The sequence below is a fragment of the Dermacentor andersoni genome, chromosome 2 (assembly GCF_023375885.2).
Source record: "Dermacentor andersoni chromosome 2, qqDerAnde1_hic_scaffold, whole genome shotgun sequence".
NCBI classification, from domain to species: domain Eukaryota; kingdom Metazoa; phylum Arthropoda; class Arachnida; order Ixodida; family Ixodidae; genus Dermacentor; species Dermacentor andersoni.
The window spans coordinates 132,601,804-132,623,576 of record NC_092815.1 but is presented as its reverse complement, the minus strand read 5'-3'; the positions used below and the strand labels follow the sequence as shown (position 1 = coordinate 132,623,576).

The following is a 21,773-nucleotide window of genomic DNA, read 5'->3' as shown; positions in this document are numbered from 1 at the left end:
GAAACATAAAGCCAGACAGCATTCTTTGTATAACAACTTTTGTATTTGTTTTTTCGGTTTTCGAGCGACACAAATCGAAGTGCGGCACCTGGGATGGGCGGCGGCGGTACGATGCTCTCCAAGGCTGCTGCCGACGATGCTGCACAGTGCGAGCTCCGCAGGAGGGAAGGGGGAGAGCGGGGGTTAGGGGAGGGCGGCGACATCAGTAGAAGACGTAAACCCGCGACATGTCGTTGTCGACTCCTCGGCGGCGCAGCAGCTTCATCTCGTGGATGGACTTGAGGTTGAACTTCTTGAAGAAGCTGTGCGACTCGTAGCTCTGGATGCAGCCCACGGCCCAGACACCGCGCGAGGCCACCGCCGCGAAGTCCCTGAACAGCCGGCCCAGCAGCAGCTCCGCGATGTCGATCGAGTCGGCGCTCAGGTGTCGCACGATGGCCGCCCCGTGGACGCCCTCGCTGATGAAGCCGTAGCCGCCGATCTGGTTGTCGTCGCGGAGTGCGACGCGCAGCATCGTGTTCTTCTCCTTCAGCATGCGGTCCAGCAGCGCCGTCCTGCGCGCGACAAGGGGGCCGAGACTTCAGCCACGCGTAGACAGTTAGCCGAATGTTTGCAGCTTCTGCCATTGAATAGTGCATACGCGTACCAGCTTAGCCATCGCAATGTAGGTGCGCGTAGCCAGCAGCGGATTACACGATGAGACGCCCACGTTCCCCTTAAGCCAACTAGAATAATTAAATGATGACCTATACAATTAGATCATTATTGTATTGTTAGCAGTAATGCATGTGAATTAGCTAAACGCATTCCGTTTACATTCCACACCCAAATGTTGTTTGACCTTAAACAATGTCCTTTGTGTTTTTATTTATTTCCTCATCTACCTTACTACTTCTTGTATTCGCATAAGAAGTAAAAGTTTCCGAAGGCAAATCGGTGACACGGATGTCTTAAACCGTGAACTCTGCTGACACGGCGTCTTGCCGACAGATAAATTGATACAGCTTATCGGGGTGGTCCGGTGTCTTCTTCCCAGAAGCAGATATGGTATTCGTAAGCGAACAAACGAATATAGCGCTCGTAGCGGTTAACGGAGGTTAGCTTGCCGTTACTGCTCTCTTCCATGTCTGTGTGCGCATTGACGTAACTTCGCGTCCGGTAGCCCATGCATGGGATTCATGTTGTTGTACAGCGTAAAACAACATACAACGTACAAGTACGTACAAGTACAACGCGCAACAACGGGCTGTCGGTAGCCGTCCATAAGAGTTGCGCGTTACGTGAGAAATACCTTGTGCTTGTCCTCTGGATGCGACATTCGCGGGAACGTGACAAATAGCAAGACGAGGCATTTCCGGTTGACAGAAATTAACAACGATGTTTTGAAGATTTCTTGCAGAGTTTTAGCCCTATGCATTATAACGCACGTTTCTAGCTCGTACATACGGACATTACAAATCTACAAATTTCTGAAATGTCGAATCATAAAATTTTTGGATTGAATATAAATACAGTAACAAAAGATGGTCAATTCGTATTGGAAATTTTTATTATACGCACATCTTGTTCATTTTTTACTACTTCCGTTATCGTAAAAAAAAATTTGCGATCACTTGTGCTTGGCGAGATGGTGGCTAAGAAATATTACCGTCAGATTCGAACGTGATATTTTAACATATCTAGGAAGATTACCGCGAACTTCGCTGTCTCTCAGTGGTTTACTATATTTTTGGTCATGCGTCAATTAACAGAAAGTTTAGTAAGAGAAGATAGGTACGCAAAATAAGAGTATGTAAAATATAAAATATGTTCCCTGTTTTCCTGAGCGCATGTTTGTTTATGCTTTCCTAATTTTTCACTCTGTTATGCAATATGATCACTTTATTGGGTTTCCTTTTTTAACCCCCTATGTAATGCCCGTAAAAACCCCTTAGGGTATTTGAATAAAGAAAAAAAAAAGCATGCACACAGATTCGAACGATGGGAAACTGTCTACCGTGAACGTCGTGTCGAAAATAGCGGTGCTCGTTCCGACACCAAGTAACTTCTTGCCCAGTTCGGAATCTTTTTTATTTGTCAACGCCGATATTTTGAGCTTCGTGTTCAATCCAAATTTTCGAAATTACTATATCTGACTAAGTTTAGTAAAATTATTAGCGTGGATGTGTATCGCGAGTTAATTGTCAATTGTTCAGAGAACTTATCTATCGCGGATTGCAGACTGCTCGCGAAAATTGCGAAATCTTATTTGTTTACAGGCGGATATTTCACGTGGTCGAGCGGGAAGAGCATCTCGCTCCATTATTTTTGTATAATCATCGCGCCAACTACATCGCTTCCATTACGTATTGCTCCTCGTCAAGATGTGTATAACTTAAGTGTAATATAGTTCCTCTGAGAATATTTCTTTTGCTACAGTTTTTTTATTTGTCTCAAAAGACAATAACAAAACCGCTCCATTTTTTCACGGCCATAAGAAACACAGTAAATTTTACATCGCTACTCAGAGCCCGTAAACATGCAAACAAACGAGGTGCTTAGCAAAAGGGCACTTCCGACAAAGGTACTTGCCTTCTTCCGACTTCGCGCAGTTAGCACCCAGCGGTTACTGTACGCTCACGCCCCGGTATACATCTCAGCACACGTGGGCTCACATTATACCTCGCCAAGCCTCTGCAAGACGTGTGCCCGGAGAAGAAGCGAGTGCCCTCCCCCCGACCGGCGCTGACCTGTTGAAGCCGACGATGTCGGTGTCGTACTCGAGCAGCAGCTCGCGGACCCCCCGCTCGCTCTCCATGACGCGCACGCCGGCCAGTGACGTGATGACGCCCGTCAGACGGGGCACGGCGGGCCCCAGGATCTGGAAGAGGCGCGAGCTCACGTTGAACTGGTACTTGTTGAGGTAGATGTGCTCGTGCTCCGGGATGCACAGCGTGTACGCGTTCGCGTCGCCGATGTGCTCCATGGCCCGGTCGGCCAGCTGGGTGCCCAGGCCCTGGTTGCGGTACTGCTGCAGCAGGCCGTGCAGCCACAGCTTGGCCATGCCCTCGCCCACGAACGGGGCGCAGCACGAGCCGATCACCTCGCCTGTGCACGCGCAGGGCGGGATGACGTTACGTTGAAAACGGCGCGCGGGCGTTTGTGGGAGCGATTTGTTCTTGCACGGCCTCCGGGATCGCGCGCAGCGTGCAATCTCTCGGAGGCCGTGGTTCTTGCGATTGAGTTGTTCTACTAAAGTTTCTCGAGATAATTTTGGCGCTGCGATTGTTCAGCTAGCATGGGAGTGATGGCTAGTATGCGGAGTTTTCTTTATCTTCGTGCTTGTAAACTTCAGGCCTTCCTGCGGATTTATTCGCTACAATTTATCTGACATCTCCGGCACAAATTACGAAGCAAGCCTATATTTTTTAAACGCAGAAGTACGACTTCACGCACGTGCAAAATCGTTGCACGACTTCACGCACGTACGACTTCACGCACGTACGACTTCACGCACGGGCAAAATCGTTGCAAATTGTCGCATTTACAAAGCGGCACCTTGCTGACACTGAAGAGCTTTGGAAGTCATAAACCCATTTGAAGTCAGAAGGACGAAGTTTAGGCAAATCCATGACCTAAGCATCGTTCCCATAATGGCTCAGCTGGGGTGCTTGCAGGTCTCGTAGACACGAGCGTCATAGCTCAATGTAGTAATCTTTGTAGGAACCTTTATGGTTATTGCCATGGCAAAAGAGTAATACCAAAGGCAGTTCGTAAAGAAATTACGAAGCGTGTCGAGGCAACATTTTGCACATTCTGTGTTTGTATATAAACTGAAAGATTTATATTGTTGAAAAGTTATTTTAAATTCGTTTTAGCGTGAAGGAAGCGCTTCTGCTTATTTTGGTGTCCGTCATTTCCCGTAGAAGGCATTTCAAGAATTACTCTAAACATCAATCACTGATAATCTGCTGTCTTGTCAAAGTTACATCGTGTCGTGAAAATGCGAAATTTCTTCGAACCCGCCTAGGCAGCTTATAGTGTCTATGGCGTGGCGCTGTTGAGCCCGAGGTCGCGGTTCTGATCCCGGCCGGTCCCGGTGGCCGCATTTCTATTTGGGCCAATGTAAAAACTCGTGTACTTAGACTCAGGTGCACGTTAAATATCCCCAGGTGCTCGAAATTAATCAGGAGTCGGCCATTACGGCGCGCCTCACAATTCGATCACGGTTCTGGCACGCAAATCTTCACAATTTAATTTATTAATTAAATGTTGTCAATGCGTAGGCACAGGAGCACGGTGGATATTCCGTCCTCTAATTTTGTGAGCGCAAGAATCATTCTGCGTGTTTTTGTGGGCGATAATACGGAAACAAGCAATCTCCTTAAATGACATATGCGCAGAACTGAAAGATAAAGCCTCCACTTAAGGGGGGGGGGGGGGGGGGGAGAATATACTCGACAGACGTGCCCAAGCGCCGCAGCCACTGCTAACTTTTCTTATGTCTTCGTCTCTCATTTCACGTTCGCGAAATATCAGCGCTGTCCTGTGTGTTCCTGCCTTCTGTATTCGTCATATTGTGCTGCCCCTTCAATATGTTCAACCAGTACCAACTCGCCCAGATGTCGATCCTTCTGCGAAATATCGCACCGTCTGCACTTGCAATAAAGTAGGTAGTCCATGATATATATTTATTTTCCGTATTTACTCCCATATAGGTCGACCCATACCCTTTTCAGAAAGGACGAACAACGTTAAACGCGGCACACCGTAAGCTCGGCTACTAAATCGCACAAGTCAAGGCCACAAGCGACATCCTCGTCGGATATGCTTCTTATAGGCCTCCGCGGCATCCCAAACGACGTCGTCCTCAGGTGGCGTCGAGTGCATTGGATAAGCAGCATTTCGTAAGGCCAGTCTGGATGTCTAGACTGGCTTTACGGCGGACACGACGGAGGAACTTCGTTAGCTCAGTACTTTGCTAGCTTTGTTGACGAACATAAGTCGATAGCTCATTTCGGGCCAGATTTACGGAATCGAAAGATCGACCTATATCCGAATAAACTCAATATGTTGCGTATTTATTTTATTTTATTTGCACGGCTTGTAAATTGGCCTTCGTGCTTGCGTCTACACATGTCGGCTGCATCGGCAGATGATAAAGGCGTCGACAATTGACCTCGCCTTGCGCGTAACGCGCAACCGGAGTTGTGCATAATCCTGTGTCGGCATACCGCTGTCCGGGTGGAAAGAAATGCGCACAGTCCTAGTCATAGCTTTACGGGGGATACGTTGCCTGCGACCACCGGGCTGACTACAGGCTGTTTAAAGGGAGTTCCTGCGGCATGTCACGAATTCAAACGCCCCTGGAGAAAGAAAAGAACTCTCGTGCTGCGCTGTCTATCCAGCGGTCTGGAATGCGAGAAGCGCCCCGAAAACTGCACTACACAACCGAACGACATGCACGGCGAAGGCGCTGAGTAGCGCACACGCTTTTGACGAAGGTTGTACGAGAAAGTAGATGGCGTGTTAATGACCGGACGAGAGAGCACGAACTCACGCTTATAATAAGAATCAATACACGCTTGGTGTGTCTCGCTGCAGCTTAAAGTGGCTTTCTTACAAGGCATTCCATGTTTGTTTGTTTCAGTACGCGTTTGTTAATATTAAGCCACTATATATGCGTCTTCATTGTTCGGGTTAAGTTTGACGGCAACTGTTCATTGCATTTCCTGCAAGGGTGAACCTTAGAAACAAGTTCGAAACAATTAAGGCACCAATGCAGGAGCAACGATGTGATATCACGTCAACAGTCGAGATCGAGTATTCAATGCTAAAAAAAAAAAAAAATCTCAGTGCCCTTCCACTCTGTGAAGAATGACCAGCGAAGCTATGTATGTGGGCCCCTTAATGGCCAACTGCACCTCCGCCGCGGGTCGGCCCGGCATTGCACTTTCTTCGGGCTCGGCCCACGTATGGGGAGTCTTTCGCTTACCACGACACGAAAATTCCCTTGGACGGTAGAGGTATACAGCTTTGCTGTGAAATACAAACGCGCTGGCTGTATCGGTGATATGTCAGTATAATTTTCTAAAATAAAAGTCCGGGTTGATATAATGCTACGGAGAGGAGGAGCACCGCTATGCACTTGCGCATGCGCGAGAAAGCGTTCAACAAGCGGAACGAGTTCACAAGCTTCGGCTTGAACAATTTTCCAGTTGAATGTAGCGTTCATCTTTCATCATCCATGTTTCCCTTGAAATCATATTGTGACGTATCATGTATATCATAATATAAACCCTCCGTGTTGCATTTGCGCCAGCATTTACATCATCGTTAAGTCATGACAGACTATACAGACCAGCAGCAGCAGCATTTCCTGTTGCATTAATAAACCCATGCTTCTGCCCCCCCCCCCCCCCCCCCTCCCACCCTTTTTTTCTTTTTTCCCCACCTTTGTTCTCGTCTGCTTACGTTGTTCATCGCGCTGAGAAATGGGCTATATGCTGGCCTCGCGGATCGCACTTGACGGGATCAAAGCGTCCGCTGTCCAGCTAGATAACGGGTCGAACGCAGTTGAACATTTAAAACAAACTTTAATTACACTGAGCAGGTCAAAAAAGCAAGTCAAAAATACACAAAACGTTCAGTTTTAGCCCGTAAAAAAGTGGTCCGGTCTCTAGGGCCGGTGGGGCGAGTCTGCCCGTCCCGCGCTTTTCCAACCGCGGTTTCCATCCCCGTCGCCGCCCCCCGACCCGGGAAACAACGCCCGACACCCCGAAGCGTCGTCACTGGGTCACTTCCAGGAACCGAACGGAGGGAGCGGTCCCTTTCTTTCGCGCACAGCTAGGAGTCCGCGGGGGGTCAGTGAAAGAGAAAGCAATAAAAGTAACGAAGGCTCGCTTCCCTCTTGAAGGAAAAGTCTGGCCGTGCATTCGCGATGCGCACAGAACAGGCTAGTACAATATTTCCTTCGTTCGATTCCGTTTCTTTCTTATCACCTTCTGCTCACGACTGGTGCCAATCCTGCAGCGATTGGCTCGGATCTCTCGGACCACTGACGAAACGCGCACATAGGAAAATCAGTTGGAATACAGTCTATGTCAGCCCGACCGCGTTCATTCTTCTCGACGTTTGCCCTCACCGTCTTCAGCAACTGCAGCGATGATGCCAGCCCGGTCGCACTTCCACAGGGAGTCGACGAGGTCGGCGCTGACCATGAAGCCGATGGCCTTCCACAGCTTCACCAGCTGCGGGAGCTCCTCGTACTTCAGCTCCCGGATGGTGTACTTGCGGTCCTTCAGGGACATCGCTGCGAGCAAAGAGGGAGCACGTCGCGGGTGCCTCTTTTTGCACCTGTCTGCGGAAAACGCGCGCTCACGTGCATCCTGATCAACACTGGTTCCTCCTGCATATATTGTGTATCACGGCCGGAACGGGTGTTCGCCGATCGCATTCACTGCCGCCGCTGCGCTCAAACTCGCGTTTTATGTGTACCCCGAGTAACAGAGAATCACGTGGCCTGGCTTACACACCGCGGTATCTTAGTGGCTGCGGCGTCCTGCTTGTGAGCTTGAGGGCTATTCATCGTTTGATTCCACCAGGCCGCCGCATTTCGACAGAGGCAGAATGAAAAATAAGAACGCTCGTAATACCCTCCTTTGGTTGTGTACAATAAAGAACCTCGGGTGGCCAAATTAATCCTTAAGCCGTCCACTATGGTGTTCATCATAACCCACTGCGCAGTTTTAGAGGTGTTAGTGATTGCAGTGGTGACGGTGTGTGCGCAGGGTGGCGCCGTCGCCGCTGGCTGCGCTGGTTACGTGGACGAGACATCATGGGTTGCACAGATGAATGCCTGCAAGGAAGGAGGTTTTTCCGAAGCCGCGAGCTAAGCGAGAGCATTTCACGTCCTATAGTTCTCCTCCAATGCAGCTGCATGCGTTTATTCATGTAACCACAGATCTATCTGCGTCTATACAGCGCCATATCGCAGTAGTATTCACGGCTAACACGCGAGCTAAGCCGATCGCGATCACTCGCACCTTTTACTGTGTTGGCTGTAGAACTTACGGCGGCCGTAATTACACGTGCCCGTGCGCCATTGTCGATATTTTTGACCGACAACTGGCGCACCAATTGGCCAAACGGAAACTGCGAAAGTTTGTCGCGACAAAAAGGAAAGGCATATCATCGACATGACAGATGCAAAGCCTGTCGGTGACCGAAGACGTGCTTGTCGCGATTGCCTTTTAAGTATTTCTTTGAAGCAGTGGCTATAGAGGCCTGCCACCTGCGCGCTGTCTACATTCTCAGCACAGTCCTCATGTTGCTAAACCTAAGCCACTGTAGAGTGTTCGGTTGTGTGTGGTTTGCAAGAACTACCTATTTTTGTTTTCCGTGTAAGTGACGTTAATTTTCTGCAATTAGTGCAGCATATTTCTGGAGAAATACAGACGGGACCTCACGAGACATTCTAATTAGTAACCGATGGGTGCTGCGAAGACGTACATTAGACGGGCTGACAAGAGCGCCATATTCATGCCGCATTTGTGACAGGCTTACAACTATAACTAGAAGAACTGCATATATCCATGTGGCCGCACTTCTGCGTGGTGGTACAGCTTCTAATGTCACTTTCCAGTGGACCAGCAACAGCACCCGGAGCTGCTCAAAAAACTTGCTGTGGTCGCAAAGTCCACTAACGCTCCTGAAAACCAGCAGCGACTGACGTTGCCATGGCTAGCTGTGTTACTCTATGTGCAGAAGCACGGCCGCTTCACGGAAATGAGACCCCCCCCCCTCCCCTACTCCTTTTTTATTATTATTGCAGTGGCTGTGACGGCAGTATACAAGTGGAGGGGGTGGGGCAAGGAGACAGCCGCCACCTGCATTGATAGAGCCCCGCATGGGCAACGTCAGTTGAGCTTCTAAAGGCGGTAAGTTGCCTTTTCTTTCAGTTTTCTTCCGTTTCCCGCTGTTAAGAGCAAAAAAATAAAATAAAAACAAAACCCAAATTTGCCTTCTCCATTAAATTAGTAAACAAAACAAAGGTAGTTCATTTACTCCTTCGTCACTTAGAGTAACCTCAGAGTCTATGAAGACAAATGCACACTGGAATATGAAAATCTGAAATGATTCCCATTGCCCGAACAAGGGATGTCGGTGGAGCCATACTTTTCGGCAGGGGGTCTTGTCTTCGTCAGGGAGAAAGAGAAGCCCGCCCGACCAAGACAAGTTATCCTGTCGAGACAGTGGCTCCAGAGACATCACTAGTTCCGACGAGCGTTGGCCATTGTATGCCCGTTGGGCATTTAATGGTATCAGTGTACAAAAGGCCCCAAACTTGGAAGCTAGCGAGCGTCATTCTAGCGGCTCGATGCTTCTCTTGGAAATGACCCAGTGACGAAACATTTTACTGCAGGAACTCCCTAGTGGGACTTGTCAGATAGTGCGTAAGCATTCTTTCACGTCGTTCCTCTTGTACACATACGTCTCTGACGTACCTGAACGCCTCTGGTCACATGATGGCGAACGTTCGCTCGGTTTCTGTTATATATATATATAATGCTTCCAAAGGATTCCATGTATATCTATGGAGCACATCGTGTTGCGTCACAGACAGACAGATAGATTTCCGAAGGAACTAGCCCTATAATGCTTACGCATTCATAGGACTGCTACAATTACGCAGCGTCGCTGTTAGTTTGCCAGGGCATCCGTTTGAATGCGGGGTCCATCATCGGCGCTAGCGTTACGTCACGGCCCAATGCCGGCAGACGTTGCATTACGAAACGTCGGTGCGTCTCTCGTTATCTATGGGAAAGCGAGACTGAAAGCAGCGTCCCCTTGTAACCCGAACGACAGGACCGCGGGATGGAAGCGAGCAAACACGGGCGTATACGCCCCCACGGAACGTGGCTGACCGCTGCAAGCCGGGCTTTACGTTTCGCCAACTCGCACGATCGGCGAATGCACAGACTCCTACTGCTACTTGCGAGTTCGCAGCGATTGCGGCGTGACCACCGTCTTCGTGCTTTGCCGCTCTGCGCCGGCACTCACCGTTTTTTATGAGAGGCGGCTCTTGCTCACCCATTTTCTTCTTTGGCTTCTTCGACTCGCCAGCCCTCCGAAGCCGTAACCCGCTCCCTCGTACCGTGCGCTACAGGCAGGAGCGAGCATGCCGCACGTGGTTTGCGAACGGGCCTCTTTCGGTGGTTACCGGGTGATGATGATACCTTCTACAATGGTACAAACCCACTGTGTGTGGGGATATGCCAAGAACCAGGTGATATTATTATGATAACTGGGGTTTATTCGAAACCTGGATGGACGACGTGAACGTTTATTGGCGACTTATTAGGCCGGTTGCTCCTCAGAAAAGTGAGGGCTGAAAGCCCGCTTACAAATTAGACACGTTTAGCAAGAAATCGAGCGAGAAACAAGGGTAAGTGGAGTTCCTTTCTCGCTTTTGCTCTTTTATTATTTTTTTTGCCTCTGGTGTTTTCTGAGGTTCATTTCGGCGCAGTCGACATCCTCGATAGCATTCCACGACTAGGATATTACTGCGCGCCACTGATGTATGGCGCACTCCCAACCGCGGAAACATGAAAGTATCCGGGATACATGGGCTTCCCCCTTCCTCCGCCCCAAAAAGAAACAGAAAGAAAGAAAAAAGAGAACGAAATGCTCGGATTAAAGTCCCCGAAGCTGCACAATGGAATATGAGGACTATTATAGCGGAGGGCTCTGTATTAATTTTGATCACTTGGGTTTACTTAAAATGCTCTCAAAGCACTGTATACGAAAGGTTTTGTATTTCACCACCATCGGAATGCTGCCCCCGCAGCCGGCAACGAACCCAAGACGTCGTACTCAGCAGCGCAACGCTATATATACCAGGTGTTTTTCTTTCTTCTTATTTTTCACTGCACCAAATTTTACATGTTCCCCGTGGTTGAAAGCATAATTATAACCCTTAATCTAAGCTGCTCGATGAGGCGACCACTACTTCTACGAGAAATCAAAATGCCCAGTTGAATAATTAACGTAATTACTTGGATTACCGTTTTAATTAATTACTCCTATTTACCTATTTACTCCTAAGTACCTATTTCAATTTACGTATTGTAGCCGGTGAGTTCGCAAGGCATAAGCACTTGGAACGAATTCTCAGGACAACGCCAGTCTCGAGAAATCAATTTTCAAAACGTCCGATGAAATGCATTGGCGTTCCAGTTAGTTTTGTACAGCGCAGTGCATGAAACAGCGTTTTCCAATGCATGTCCACCGCAAGTTTGACGAAGCATATTTCGAAACTGGTGCTATCCTCAGAATTCGTTCAAAGTCCATAGGCCAGGCATGCTCACTAGCTACACTTCAACGATTGGAATATGTGCCGCATAACGTAAATAATTTAAAATGTTAATTAGCGTAATTAGCGTTAAGTATACAGTTGAGCACCTTAATTTCTCGTAGAAGTAATGGCCACCTCATCAAATAATTCAGATTAAGGGTTGGAATCATGCTAGCTGTCACAGGAAAAATTTTAAACATTTGGTGCTGCTAAAAAAAAAAGAAGAAAGAAAGAAAAAGAAGGAAAGAAAATAGAGAGAGAGAGAGAAAAAAAACGTACTGCAGGTCACGGCCTCCAAAGAGGCGCGCTTCCCGATTTCCGAGACTGCCCAGGGCGGATAAAATGTTGTTTGCTCGACGATCACAAGAGGTTCTCGAGGCGCTGAATTTATCGGACAACCATGGTAATCTTGGATTGCCGTAGTCGTTTGCCATAGCTCGCAAGCTTAGATGACGTCATGCAGTGTGGCAGTTCTATGATACCTAAAAAATTATTCATTTATTTTTTACTTCTTAATTAATTAATTATTTATTTATCTTTTCTCTCTTTTTTTCCAGAACGCTGAATAGCCGAAATCAAGTGTTTACATCTAAAGTTGGTTTAGTTTCTGACAGAATTTCGAATGGAAGAAATAAATGTCGACCACTGCATTTGCAGGTCATTACATTTACGTGATACTTAGGACGAAAAGCTCGCCATGATTACGTGGTTCTTTACACTTTACACGGTCAGTTCCTCTAAATGCTATTCGCGTAAGCCACGTCAAAAGGAAAGCTACATGTCCATGTAGTTGTAAATGAAACTATTTGTTTCGTGTAATAAGCTTGTTACGACAAACTAGATTAAACAAAGCCAATATACTGACCACAAGGTAGTGGAGTAAAATTATCTGTTAATTGACTATCGGTAGTATCGATAGTTTCGATATCGGTTCTTGATAAAGATTCTTGAGGCGCTGAATTTATGGGACAACCATAGTAACCATGCCTGGTGGGCACGTGCCCCCGCCCTATATAAAAAAAAATTGTGTTAGTATGCAACAAGGATAGAAGGGACGCCAGGGCCAAATGCATTCTGGGTAAACTGCACCAACAACACAGCTCAGCTCTTTTTGTCGATGCAACTAGTTATGGATCGGGCAACCGCTACGCTATTGCCGTGGTCGATGAGAGCGGCAAATTAATAAGCGCGGCGTCACTAAGAACGAGCTCCATTCATGCCGCCGAAGAAGCAAGCATAGCACTTGCAATTACAGTGAAGAGAGGCTCCACGATTTTCTCCGATTCCCGTACAGCTATAAGGAATTACTCAGCCGGCTTCGTCTCAGTGGAAGCACTCAAGTTACTTATACACAGTATTAATACTCATAATTACGACCAACTGGATAGCTCACACCTAGTCTGGTTTCCGGCTCATCAGGGCCACTCGGTCAGCCCAAATGGCTGCAATCCTAACGAGCAAGCTCACTCTGCTGTGCGAGATCTCACATGCCGCGCATCAGATCAGGAACTGCTCCAGGATGACTGCGGCTCCTACAAAGACCCACTTACTACTTTTCACGAGATCACCTCACACTATAGGGACGGCAGGAGGTTTTTTCCTCCCCCCCATCAGAAGCTCAACCGAGCTCAGGCAGTCACATTAAGAATGATTCAAACTAAATCTTATCCCACACCTCTTGTGCTTAACAAAATTGACCAGGATTTTCCCGCGGAATGTAAAAGTTGTGGACACACACCGTGTCTATTTGATCATATGTTCTGGCTGTGCCCCAACCAAAGGGCTTCGGATCTCAATAGCGAGGAGGACTGGAGTGGGCGCATATCCAGCGAAGTCCTCCAAGATCAAATCCTTGCCGTCCGGAGAGCTCACGACATCGGGAAAGCCTTTGGCCTACCGGTGCCTACGTGGGCGGAGCCACCGACTTAGCCTGGGGGGCTTGTGCCCTCGGACCATAGTTTCTCTGGACTAAAATAAAGTTCTTGCCATGCCATGCCTGTTAGTATGCCCCCTTCTCCCCACTCCCCTTCCGTCCTCTGGAACACGCATGCGAATAAGAATTTATTCTCTAATATCAACGAAACAAGGCTGTAATTGATTTATACGCTTAGAGATAGACAGATAGAGAGAGAGAAGGTTTAATGAGTAGAAAAGCGGGAAAGATTGGCCAGAGGAGCGTGTGTGTTATCGCTGAAACAAAGGTGATCCGGGGAATTTTTCTGTTGGTTTTCTGCTTCTCCAGCGGTCTTAGAGAGATTTAGCGAGTGCCGCCATCTACGTCGCGTTTGTGAAGTAAACAAAGCCATTAGTGCACCAAATGCGTTCGTGGTGGCGCAGCGGTGACGCGCGGCAAACTCAAATAGAGGTTCCCGAATCGATAGCCGAGAGTGCCTTCGGTAGCGGCACCCGGCGGAGGAAACTGAACGCTGCTCTCTTTCTCACAGTCAGAGCAAGATGGCGCAAGCCGTTTGCTATGTGTAATTTCTCGTCCTTCCAATATATCCAGGCAAAAGAAAGGCCCGCGCTGAACACAGCGTGGGTGACGTAAAAGCACGCACACACACACACTCGCACAGACGCACATTACACGAGAAATTTACTAGCACATATGCACTTTGTGGGGCGCGTCTCGTTGGCACAAACATTACCCTACACTAAAGGAGGTGCAATGTAAAGCCATTCTTGATTAAACGCACTACCTCGCGCTTCCTTCACCCCCACCCACCTCCTTCTCTCATTAGTCATTGCCTTAGGTTTACATCAACTAAGCAATTGGTATAAACATGTAGGCGTCCGTTGTCCATCTTGCGTAAGAGTAATAATTTGGTCTATATTACGTCAATTTGATAATTTTTATTCTACATTATGCCGCATGGCAACCCAGGTGAATTTAAAAAAAATTTAGTAACGCCGGCATTTCAGCCTTCTTCGCGATTGCTGGAATGGTAAAGCCATGGTTCAGCTCAACACAGGCACCATAAAGGCGAGGATGGTCGTGCTGCAGAGATGTGGTTGGCAGCAATCATAAAGGAAATAGATCTATTTAGATATATAATATATAATAGTATAACATAATAAATATATATATAAAAAGCAAGCAATCGGCAGCAGCTCAATCGGAGAATCACTCAAGGCAAATGTTTGCGTTTATCCCATATGTGCACCAGGTTACGCATGATCTCAAAACGTTGTCAGCAGGGCAGGCCTTAGGTTGTTCACTGCCCGAAATAAGTTAGGTGGCCTGTGCCAACAAGTCAGTCGGGAGACCGAGAACAAAGAAAGTTGTAAAAAAGCAGCACAGGCAGAAGTTTGTGACTGTGTTGTTTATTAAGATTCCTATTCCATTCAAGCGTTTCTATATCGGTCAAACAGAGCGGTGCATCAATGACCACATGCGCCAACACTCAAACAAGGTTAAAAAAAAAAAAAACAAGCTAGAACTAGTCAATCGTCACTGCATTGCAATGAATGCGGCTGCAAGCTGTCTTTTAAAGATGCGACCTTCTTGTCAATATACCACGGTGAGCGCGCACGTCTTATTTCTGAAGGATTTCACATCCATAATAGCGGCGAAGCATGTGTAAGCCTCCCCTACATTTCACTCTTTCCGAAGGAGATAGCCTTCTCATCTAATTGATTACAGTTTATTGCCCCTGCGCATGCTGAATTTCTGTTGCTTTCTTGGGAGTAAATATATGCTCGCTGAAAGAATAAACACACTTGGTTGTTAGTCAGTGCCGTGTCCCTGGTCCCTCCCTTCGTCCTGTCGTTTAGCGCTGCTTTCTGCTCGTAATCATGAACCGACCAGCCCAAATGCGTGCTCTTCTGCAGATATATTAAAGTATCAGGTTTTGCGTGTCAAAACCGCGGCCTACAGCAACTCCGGACTCGCACAGATAGGGGAGGCATCTATAGGAGCCGCCTGCGCCAACTTTCGTTCAACCGCTGACCCTTGGTGTCGCTTTCACAAACTTTTCATCTGCTACTCTGCCGATGCATCGGCTACTCATATGGCTGGCTGGGGCGTCGTAATGAGAGCGGAGGCTGTTCTGCTGCGACGAACTGCTTGCATAGTTGCTGAATTTTGCGAACATCGTGGCACTTGAGTACCGAAGTTGACTGCCCTAACCTGAAAAAAAAAAAAAAAAAAATGTTGGTGCGTGTAGTCCGCTTTTCTCTGAAACAGCTTTAAATAAACGCTACAATTGCCTTTTTGTGCTTATAGCAACAAAGTAACAAACCGCATAGTTCTTGCTGATTAAGTCGCAGTGTTTACAGAGATCGTAAGGTTAACAACCGTTTCGTTGTCCAATATGTAAAGTTCGCGTCTCCGCATTTTACGTTCGAGGACTTAACGATGAGCGCTTACTTTAACTTTCAAGTTGCGCGCGACTTCATAAAGAAAATTGCGCATACGTCTCCACAGCGCACGTATCCCTCGCACTACTGCCGCCCTTGCCATGCGAAAAAGCTACTTTGGCAATTTGGAGAGGGTTCCATCCGCTGTGTACAGCGATCATTTACGTTACTCAGGGTATAGTGCAGCGCGTCTTAGAGCACTGGAATACTCATTGCAAGCTTTCAACGTCCCTTGATGTAAAACAATTCTGCAAGAGAATGCTCACATTTCCTTGAAATAGCCTCCTTCTATTGGTCGCGCGCAGGGCTCAGAAATTATTTGTGCAAGCTTACGCCAGATCGATTGCCTTGCTCAAGCATGCATAACGGTACGCAGCCGTAAAGCATGTGGTCTTTGACACTGCCTATATCTGAAGTCAACTCAAGAAAGCTGCAAGTATAGTAGCCAAGAATGAAGATACCCGCAATTTGCAGATTTTTGCAGTGTACGTACTGTACATATGTCGCCGGTACAATACTTTTTCCTCGTTCATAGTAAATACAGAAGGTTGTTTATTATTATATCGTATTAATTTACAATTGCACTATCATTTATGCTATGAATCTTGTAAACCAATTTTTGCCTTCTCCTTCGGAGGCAAGGAACGGACAGTTATGCCGTCTGCTGCCTGTACTCGATATTTTCATTTCTTGCAGCGCTCCTCCTACTATAGCTATTAAAGCTCAAAACATTGGTCAACCTCGTTTTCATTTTTAGGCTTGTGAATTTATTCATTCACAAACAACATAAGCACATTGTACCTGCCGAAATAGCAGCACGAGCGTTGGAACAGACCGCATAAGCAGGTGACAGCGAGCAGAATATAAATGTAGTGCGAGACCTCTCGTTCGTTCTGTCCCTATATCAACAAAAGGGGTGAACCAGACCAGGCCATAATCAAGGGACACGTGTGCAGCTATGGAGTTCAGTGGGTCGCGGTCGAAACCACGGTATGATTACGAGGCAGGCCGTAGTGGAGGATTCCGGTTTAATGTTGACCACCTGAGGTTATTTAGAGTGGAACTAAATCTGAGCACACGAGCGTTGTGGCATTTCGCCCCCATTGAAATCCGGGCGCGCCGCGGCCGGAATCGAATGTGCTTTTTTAAAGAACCCCCAGGTGGTGAATAATAAACCGGCGTGCCTCATAATCAGGTCGTAGTTTTGGCACGTGAAACCCCAGAATATAATTTTTAGTTTAATTTGTTGTTGTTGACGTCGCCGTCGCGCTCGTCGTCGTTCTTTTTTTTTTTTCTCTGCACAAGTGGCACATAACCGTTAGGCGCACGCGAAATATACTGCCGTTCTTATACTGTTTTTCTTTCATTTTGCTGGCGACCGTCTTTCACAGTTATTCAACGTATCGTCACTGTTATCAAGTTATCGCGCGACGCAAGAAGCGCCAACTGTATCCGAAAGTTCTTGAATTTGTCTCCAATTACATAGCGAATAGTCTTGCCCAATCAGATACTACTGCGCGCGATGCGAATAATGTATATCGCATTCCCAAACGTACCCGCTGTGGTGGCTCAGTGGCTTTGGCGTTGCGCTGCTAAGCACGAGATCGCTGGATCAAATCCCGGCCCCGGTGGTCGTATTTTTGACGGCGGCTAAATGAAAAGAAGAAAAAAAGAAAAGCACCCGTGAAACCATGCCCGTTATAAACCCCAGGTACTCGAAAATAATCCGGACTTCTCCACTGTACGGCGTGTGCCTCACAATGTAGTCGTGATTTCGGCACGTAAAACCCCAGAATTTAATATTTCTCCAAAATACGCGAGCACGCACGAACACCAGTGAACGCTTTGTAATGTACACCGTGGTGCTGTATAAATAGCGGATGGACTCGAACCGTAAGTTCAAATTTTTACCACTGTCCTCGTCATAATCGTTGTACTTTCTGCATTACCTGCAGGCTGTTCTATAGTCACAAGTTCGCCCAGTAAAAAAGTTTGTTTAAACTCATACTTTTAACAGTGTTCAATACTTCCCCCTCACTACAACATCACAATGCACTGTTAATTCGTCAGTGTTCGTTAGCGGTCACGGGGGTACTCCCGTGACCGCTGTCACTCTGCGCGGGCGCAACATAGAAGTTGCCGAGGAAATTGCGATCGCATTAGCTTGTGCTGGAACGGACGCGAAATTTGTGATCAGTGACAGCAAAACTGCCATACAAAGTTTTAGCAAGGGAAGGATCTCGCCCTTAGCGGCCAGAATCCTAGGCCAGACAAAGCTAGATAGAAAAATTCAAATAATTTGGACTCCGGCGCACGAAGCCGTCCCCGGCAATGAGGCGGCCCACGAGCTGTCTCGAGATATCTACCGCCGAGCCGCTACGGGGCCCCTCGATGACCGAGGGAGCGGAGAGCGCATGCTAAAATATGGGGAGATCACGCAGCATTATAGAGTGGCTCGTAGACTGGTATCCCCGCCAGACCCAAAATTAAACAACAGACAAGCAGTCGCGTGGCGAAGACTACAAACTTATACGTATCCGCACCCGGTTATGGCGAACCACATGTTCCCCGAGGCCAGGAGCGATAGATGTAATCTTTGTAGGGCGAGAGGGACCCTCGACCACATAATATGGGAATGTCCGTACTCTCCCGGGGGCACGCACAAAATAGGTAGTAGAGACACCTGGGATACCCTGCTGCGTAGCTCGGACTCTGGGCTCCAGCTCTGGCTCGTCCAACTGGCTGAAGAGGCTGCTGGGACCCAAGACCTCCCAGCCTGCATCTGAGGCGGCGGCACTCGCCCCCTGACCTGCGTGTCGGGGGGTGGGTAGATCTCCTTATCCGTTGGACATTAAAGTTTATTCTATCTATCTATCTGCAAGAGGCGCTGCATGTATGCATACCGGTGCACAAAGTTTGATACATATATTTTGCGTAGTTCCGTATCGTGCTCGTATAGTCCGCTTACCTAGCTCAAAAAAAAAAAAGGAAAACATTAGCAAGTTCGCGCGAAGGCGAAGCATTGAAAGCGGTAGGAATGTTTAGCGTTGCACTGAAGGCGTCCCAGAACGCTGGTGTGATGAAGGGCGCCTGCTGCGGCGTTGCAGGCGTCACACCTCCATTGTGCAGATGAGACCGAAGGCAAACTGTATGTGTGTGAGTGTTCTTTAGGAAGGGTGAAGAGATGAGTATCGGCGTTTGCCTGCGCCCAAAGAAGTACAGATTTAGCTCGACCTTTATGGTATCCTCCACTAGTCGCCTCCATCCTCCGAAGCAGAGTCGGGCAGATCCGGCGTTCCACGAACTCGGCGGTAGAGGACAAGCGCGCAAGTCGAACTCGTGACTCGCTCTAGGGGGGAGTAAATGGTAGATGCATAACCATGGGACTACTGCCAACGTCCAAGGTTTCAAAGGTTTCAACGCCAATCTAAAGTTCCCGGCGCTGCCGGGATAACCGGCGGACGCGCCGGTGGGACGAGCGTTCGTCGAGACGCCTAGGTTGCCTAGATTGCGGTGGACCGTCGCCAACAGCGGCGACGCTGCGCTGTGATGACATTGCGGAAAACGCTTCACTCTCGGCGACTGCGCCGACGACATGGCTCGGAGCGCCTCAGAGCGCTCGAGGGTGGAGTATAGAGGGATCGAAAAGAAGCAGCCGAACGGCAGGGCGCGCACCCTCTCTCAACCAGCCGAAGACAACGCCGCTCGCGAGAGCGGTCTAAAGCGCTCCGAAACGGCCAGCCGAAGGTGCCATTAGTATGCAGCACTGTGTGGCGTGCCCTGCAGCTGTTCAGCGGGAGCACGAACGCGTGTGCACGCACAACGCTGACAATGTCGCAGCAGCGGAAGCCAGAACGCTGCCGTGCCTTCGGCCAACGCCTCCGGCAGAGCAGACTGAGCGGAGCGTGATGGTGAGTCCACTTGGCTTTGTCGCTTTTGCAGTCAAACGCGCTGCCCATCTCTGCGCTCTTCTCACCCCCCCACGCGCGCGGGCTGCGCATACGCCGTCAACAGAGAGTATAAGACGACGTTAACGGGGGAGGGGGGTGAACGCGCCTCGAGTGTATACGTGTATAATTGCTCTCGCTGTCAAGCTTGGTAACTTCGTGCAATCACCTATTCGCTGTAAGATAGCTCATAAGAATAGGGCGGGGGGGGGGGGGAGTGGAAACAGCTTTTATTTAGTGGTAAATGCGAGAGAAATGCGTTAGAATTACGCGCCACCTCATTGAGGTCTCGGATCCACGATTTAAATAAAGTTCAACGTATTGCAAAGTGTCGTTCAAAAGCGCACTCAACACACGTCCTGTTGCTTCGAGGGGCGAAGTGCGGATGACAGTGGTCCGGAACAGACCACAGTCACTTGTTCCCTCTCTCTCCCTCTATAACGAGAAGAAAGGAAACTGAGGGGGCCGATTTCTATTAGTCATATCATAAGAAAGCAACGAACAATGACACGAAGGACAGCATAGGGGAAGTTACTTGTAGCTTTTAAATTCAATTAATGAAATGACAAATAAATGTAAATTAAAGTGAGCAAAAAATTACACGCAGAATTTCCTGTGGGAGTTATCCGACTCATGCATAAGAATTTTCTACTAATCATCTGCTGTCTGGTCATCGTATGCTGCTCTGTTTGGTGTAATCGCGAGAAACATCGAGAGAGAACCGTGAAACGGAGAAGCGCAGTTGCAGCACCAAAATGATGATGATGATGATGATGATGATGCTGTGTTGCTGCTGCTGCTGCTGCTGCTGCTGCTGATGATGATGATGATGATGATGATGCCCTTGATGAGTTTGGCGCATACCCACTCACGGGGATTGGCCAAGAGTCGGGCAGACTTTGCTTATGTGTTCAGGTAGTGAATTTAAGAAGCTATAATTTTGTTGCCTACATTGAAGCGAGGAAAATTCAAAACGGTTCAGTAGACTGTCATTCAATCAAAAGAGAAAAAAAATTGTATATAATATAAATGAGGCAATGAAGGAGGAATGAAAAGAATAATATGGCCAACAGTAAAATCGGTTTGATTCAATCATGAATTTTTCTAAGGCGATCGACACATCCCTGTGTGAGTCCCCAAGCACAGACCGTAGTACCGGAGTGTTCAATGGCAGGCCAAGCTGTCACACTGTAATTTCTTATGTCATTTTTCTCAGGGAGAAGAAACGTCGGCATTCCAGTAAGTAGTGCTCGATCGTCTCTAATAAGTTGCAAAAATGGCATAAAGGGGATATTGCCAGACCAGATCGGTGCATGTATAAATTTAGAGATGGCACTTGACAACGCAGTCTCGTTAACGTCACTTCCGTTTGTCTTGTCTTGCAAAATTTTCTGCTCCAAGGGAATTGTAAGTGGTGTAGTTCCGTGGATGATTTAAGGTTTGATTTTGATGTTAGAAGGATGTATCTCCTAAACCTGACAGAGGTGATAAAACTCGTCGTTGGAAGAAGGGTAAGCATCGGGCCGCTCATAGAAGCCTCGGCCAAGCTGTCTGCCACTTCATTCATAAATATGCCTTTATGCCCAGGTAGCCACATTAATCGTAAACTTCGCAAATGATTTGGAGCCAGTGAGTACAGAGTTTTTAATATATGCTACTCGCCGGGAGCAGTGAGTGTTAACCGAGACTATCATGAGATGACGAAGAAGAGGCGAGCAGTAGCAATGTTCACTCATGTTATAAATAACTCCCGGAGGATGTGGACGTGGGATTAAATGACGAGAGAGATTTGTAAATGAAGCAAATTTATACGAGATTTATTATGTACACTGTCTCTTGTTTAGTTCATGTTGCGTTTCTTCTTTATCTTCAAATTCGATGATGGTGCGTTTGGGTGATGCCGCTGCTTCGTGGAAGATGAGCACTGGTCGATGCGTGCTGTAGTACGTTATGTAATCGAACAGTGTCACGTTTGGTAGACCTCGTACGTAGACGTGAAAGATGACGCTGCCTCCTCTCAGTGCGAACCGTTATCAACTGGAATCAACTGCACCACGGCGCCGCGCGGCTGCGTATGGCGCGGCCGCGTGGGCCCAATCTTGAAAGCGATCTGCGATGGAGACAGAGTGCGC

The 21,773-nt window shown here is 47.9% G+C and overlaps 2 protein-coding genes across 2 annotated transcripts in view; one reads left to right on the top strand and one right to left on the bottom strand.

Annotated features, from left to right (window-relative positions):
- Window positions 1-10,172, bottom strand: LOC126540733 (uncharacterized). Its single transcript, XM_050187580.3, has 4 exons — window positions 10,042-10,172; window positions 7,124-7,291; window positions 2,730-3,087; window positions 1-554 (listed from the first exon to the last, which is right to left on the bottom strand). The coding sequence occupies exons 1-4, from the start codon at window positions 10,073-10,075 to the stop codon at window positions 203-205; spliced, it is 912 nt and encodes a 303-aa protein (XP_050043537.3). The 5' UTR covers window positions 10,076-10,172; the 3' UTR covers window positions 1-202.
- A 9,156-nt stretch (window positions 10,173-19,328) lies between these two features.
- The window catches only part of LOC126540727 (uncharacterized), a 175,787-nt gene continuing 173,342 nt past the window's right edge, over window positions 19,329-21,773 (top strand). The window contains exon 1 of the mRNA XM_072286545.1: window positions 19,329-19,605. The gene's annotated coding sequence lies outside the window, so the exon portion shown is untranslated. The remainder of the gene's footprint in view (window positions 19,606-21,773) is intronic.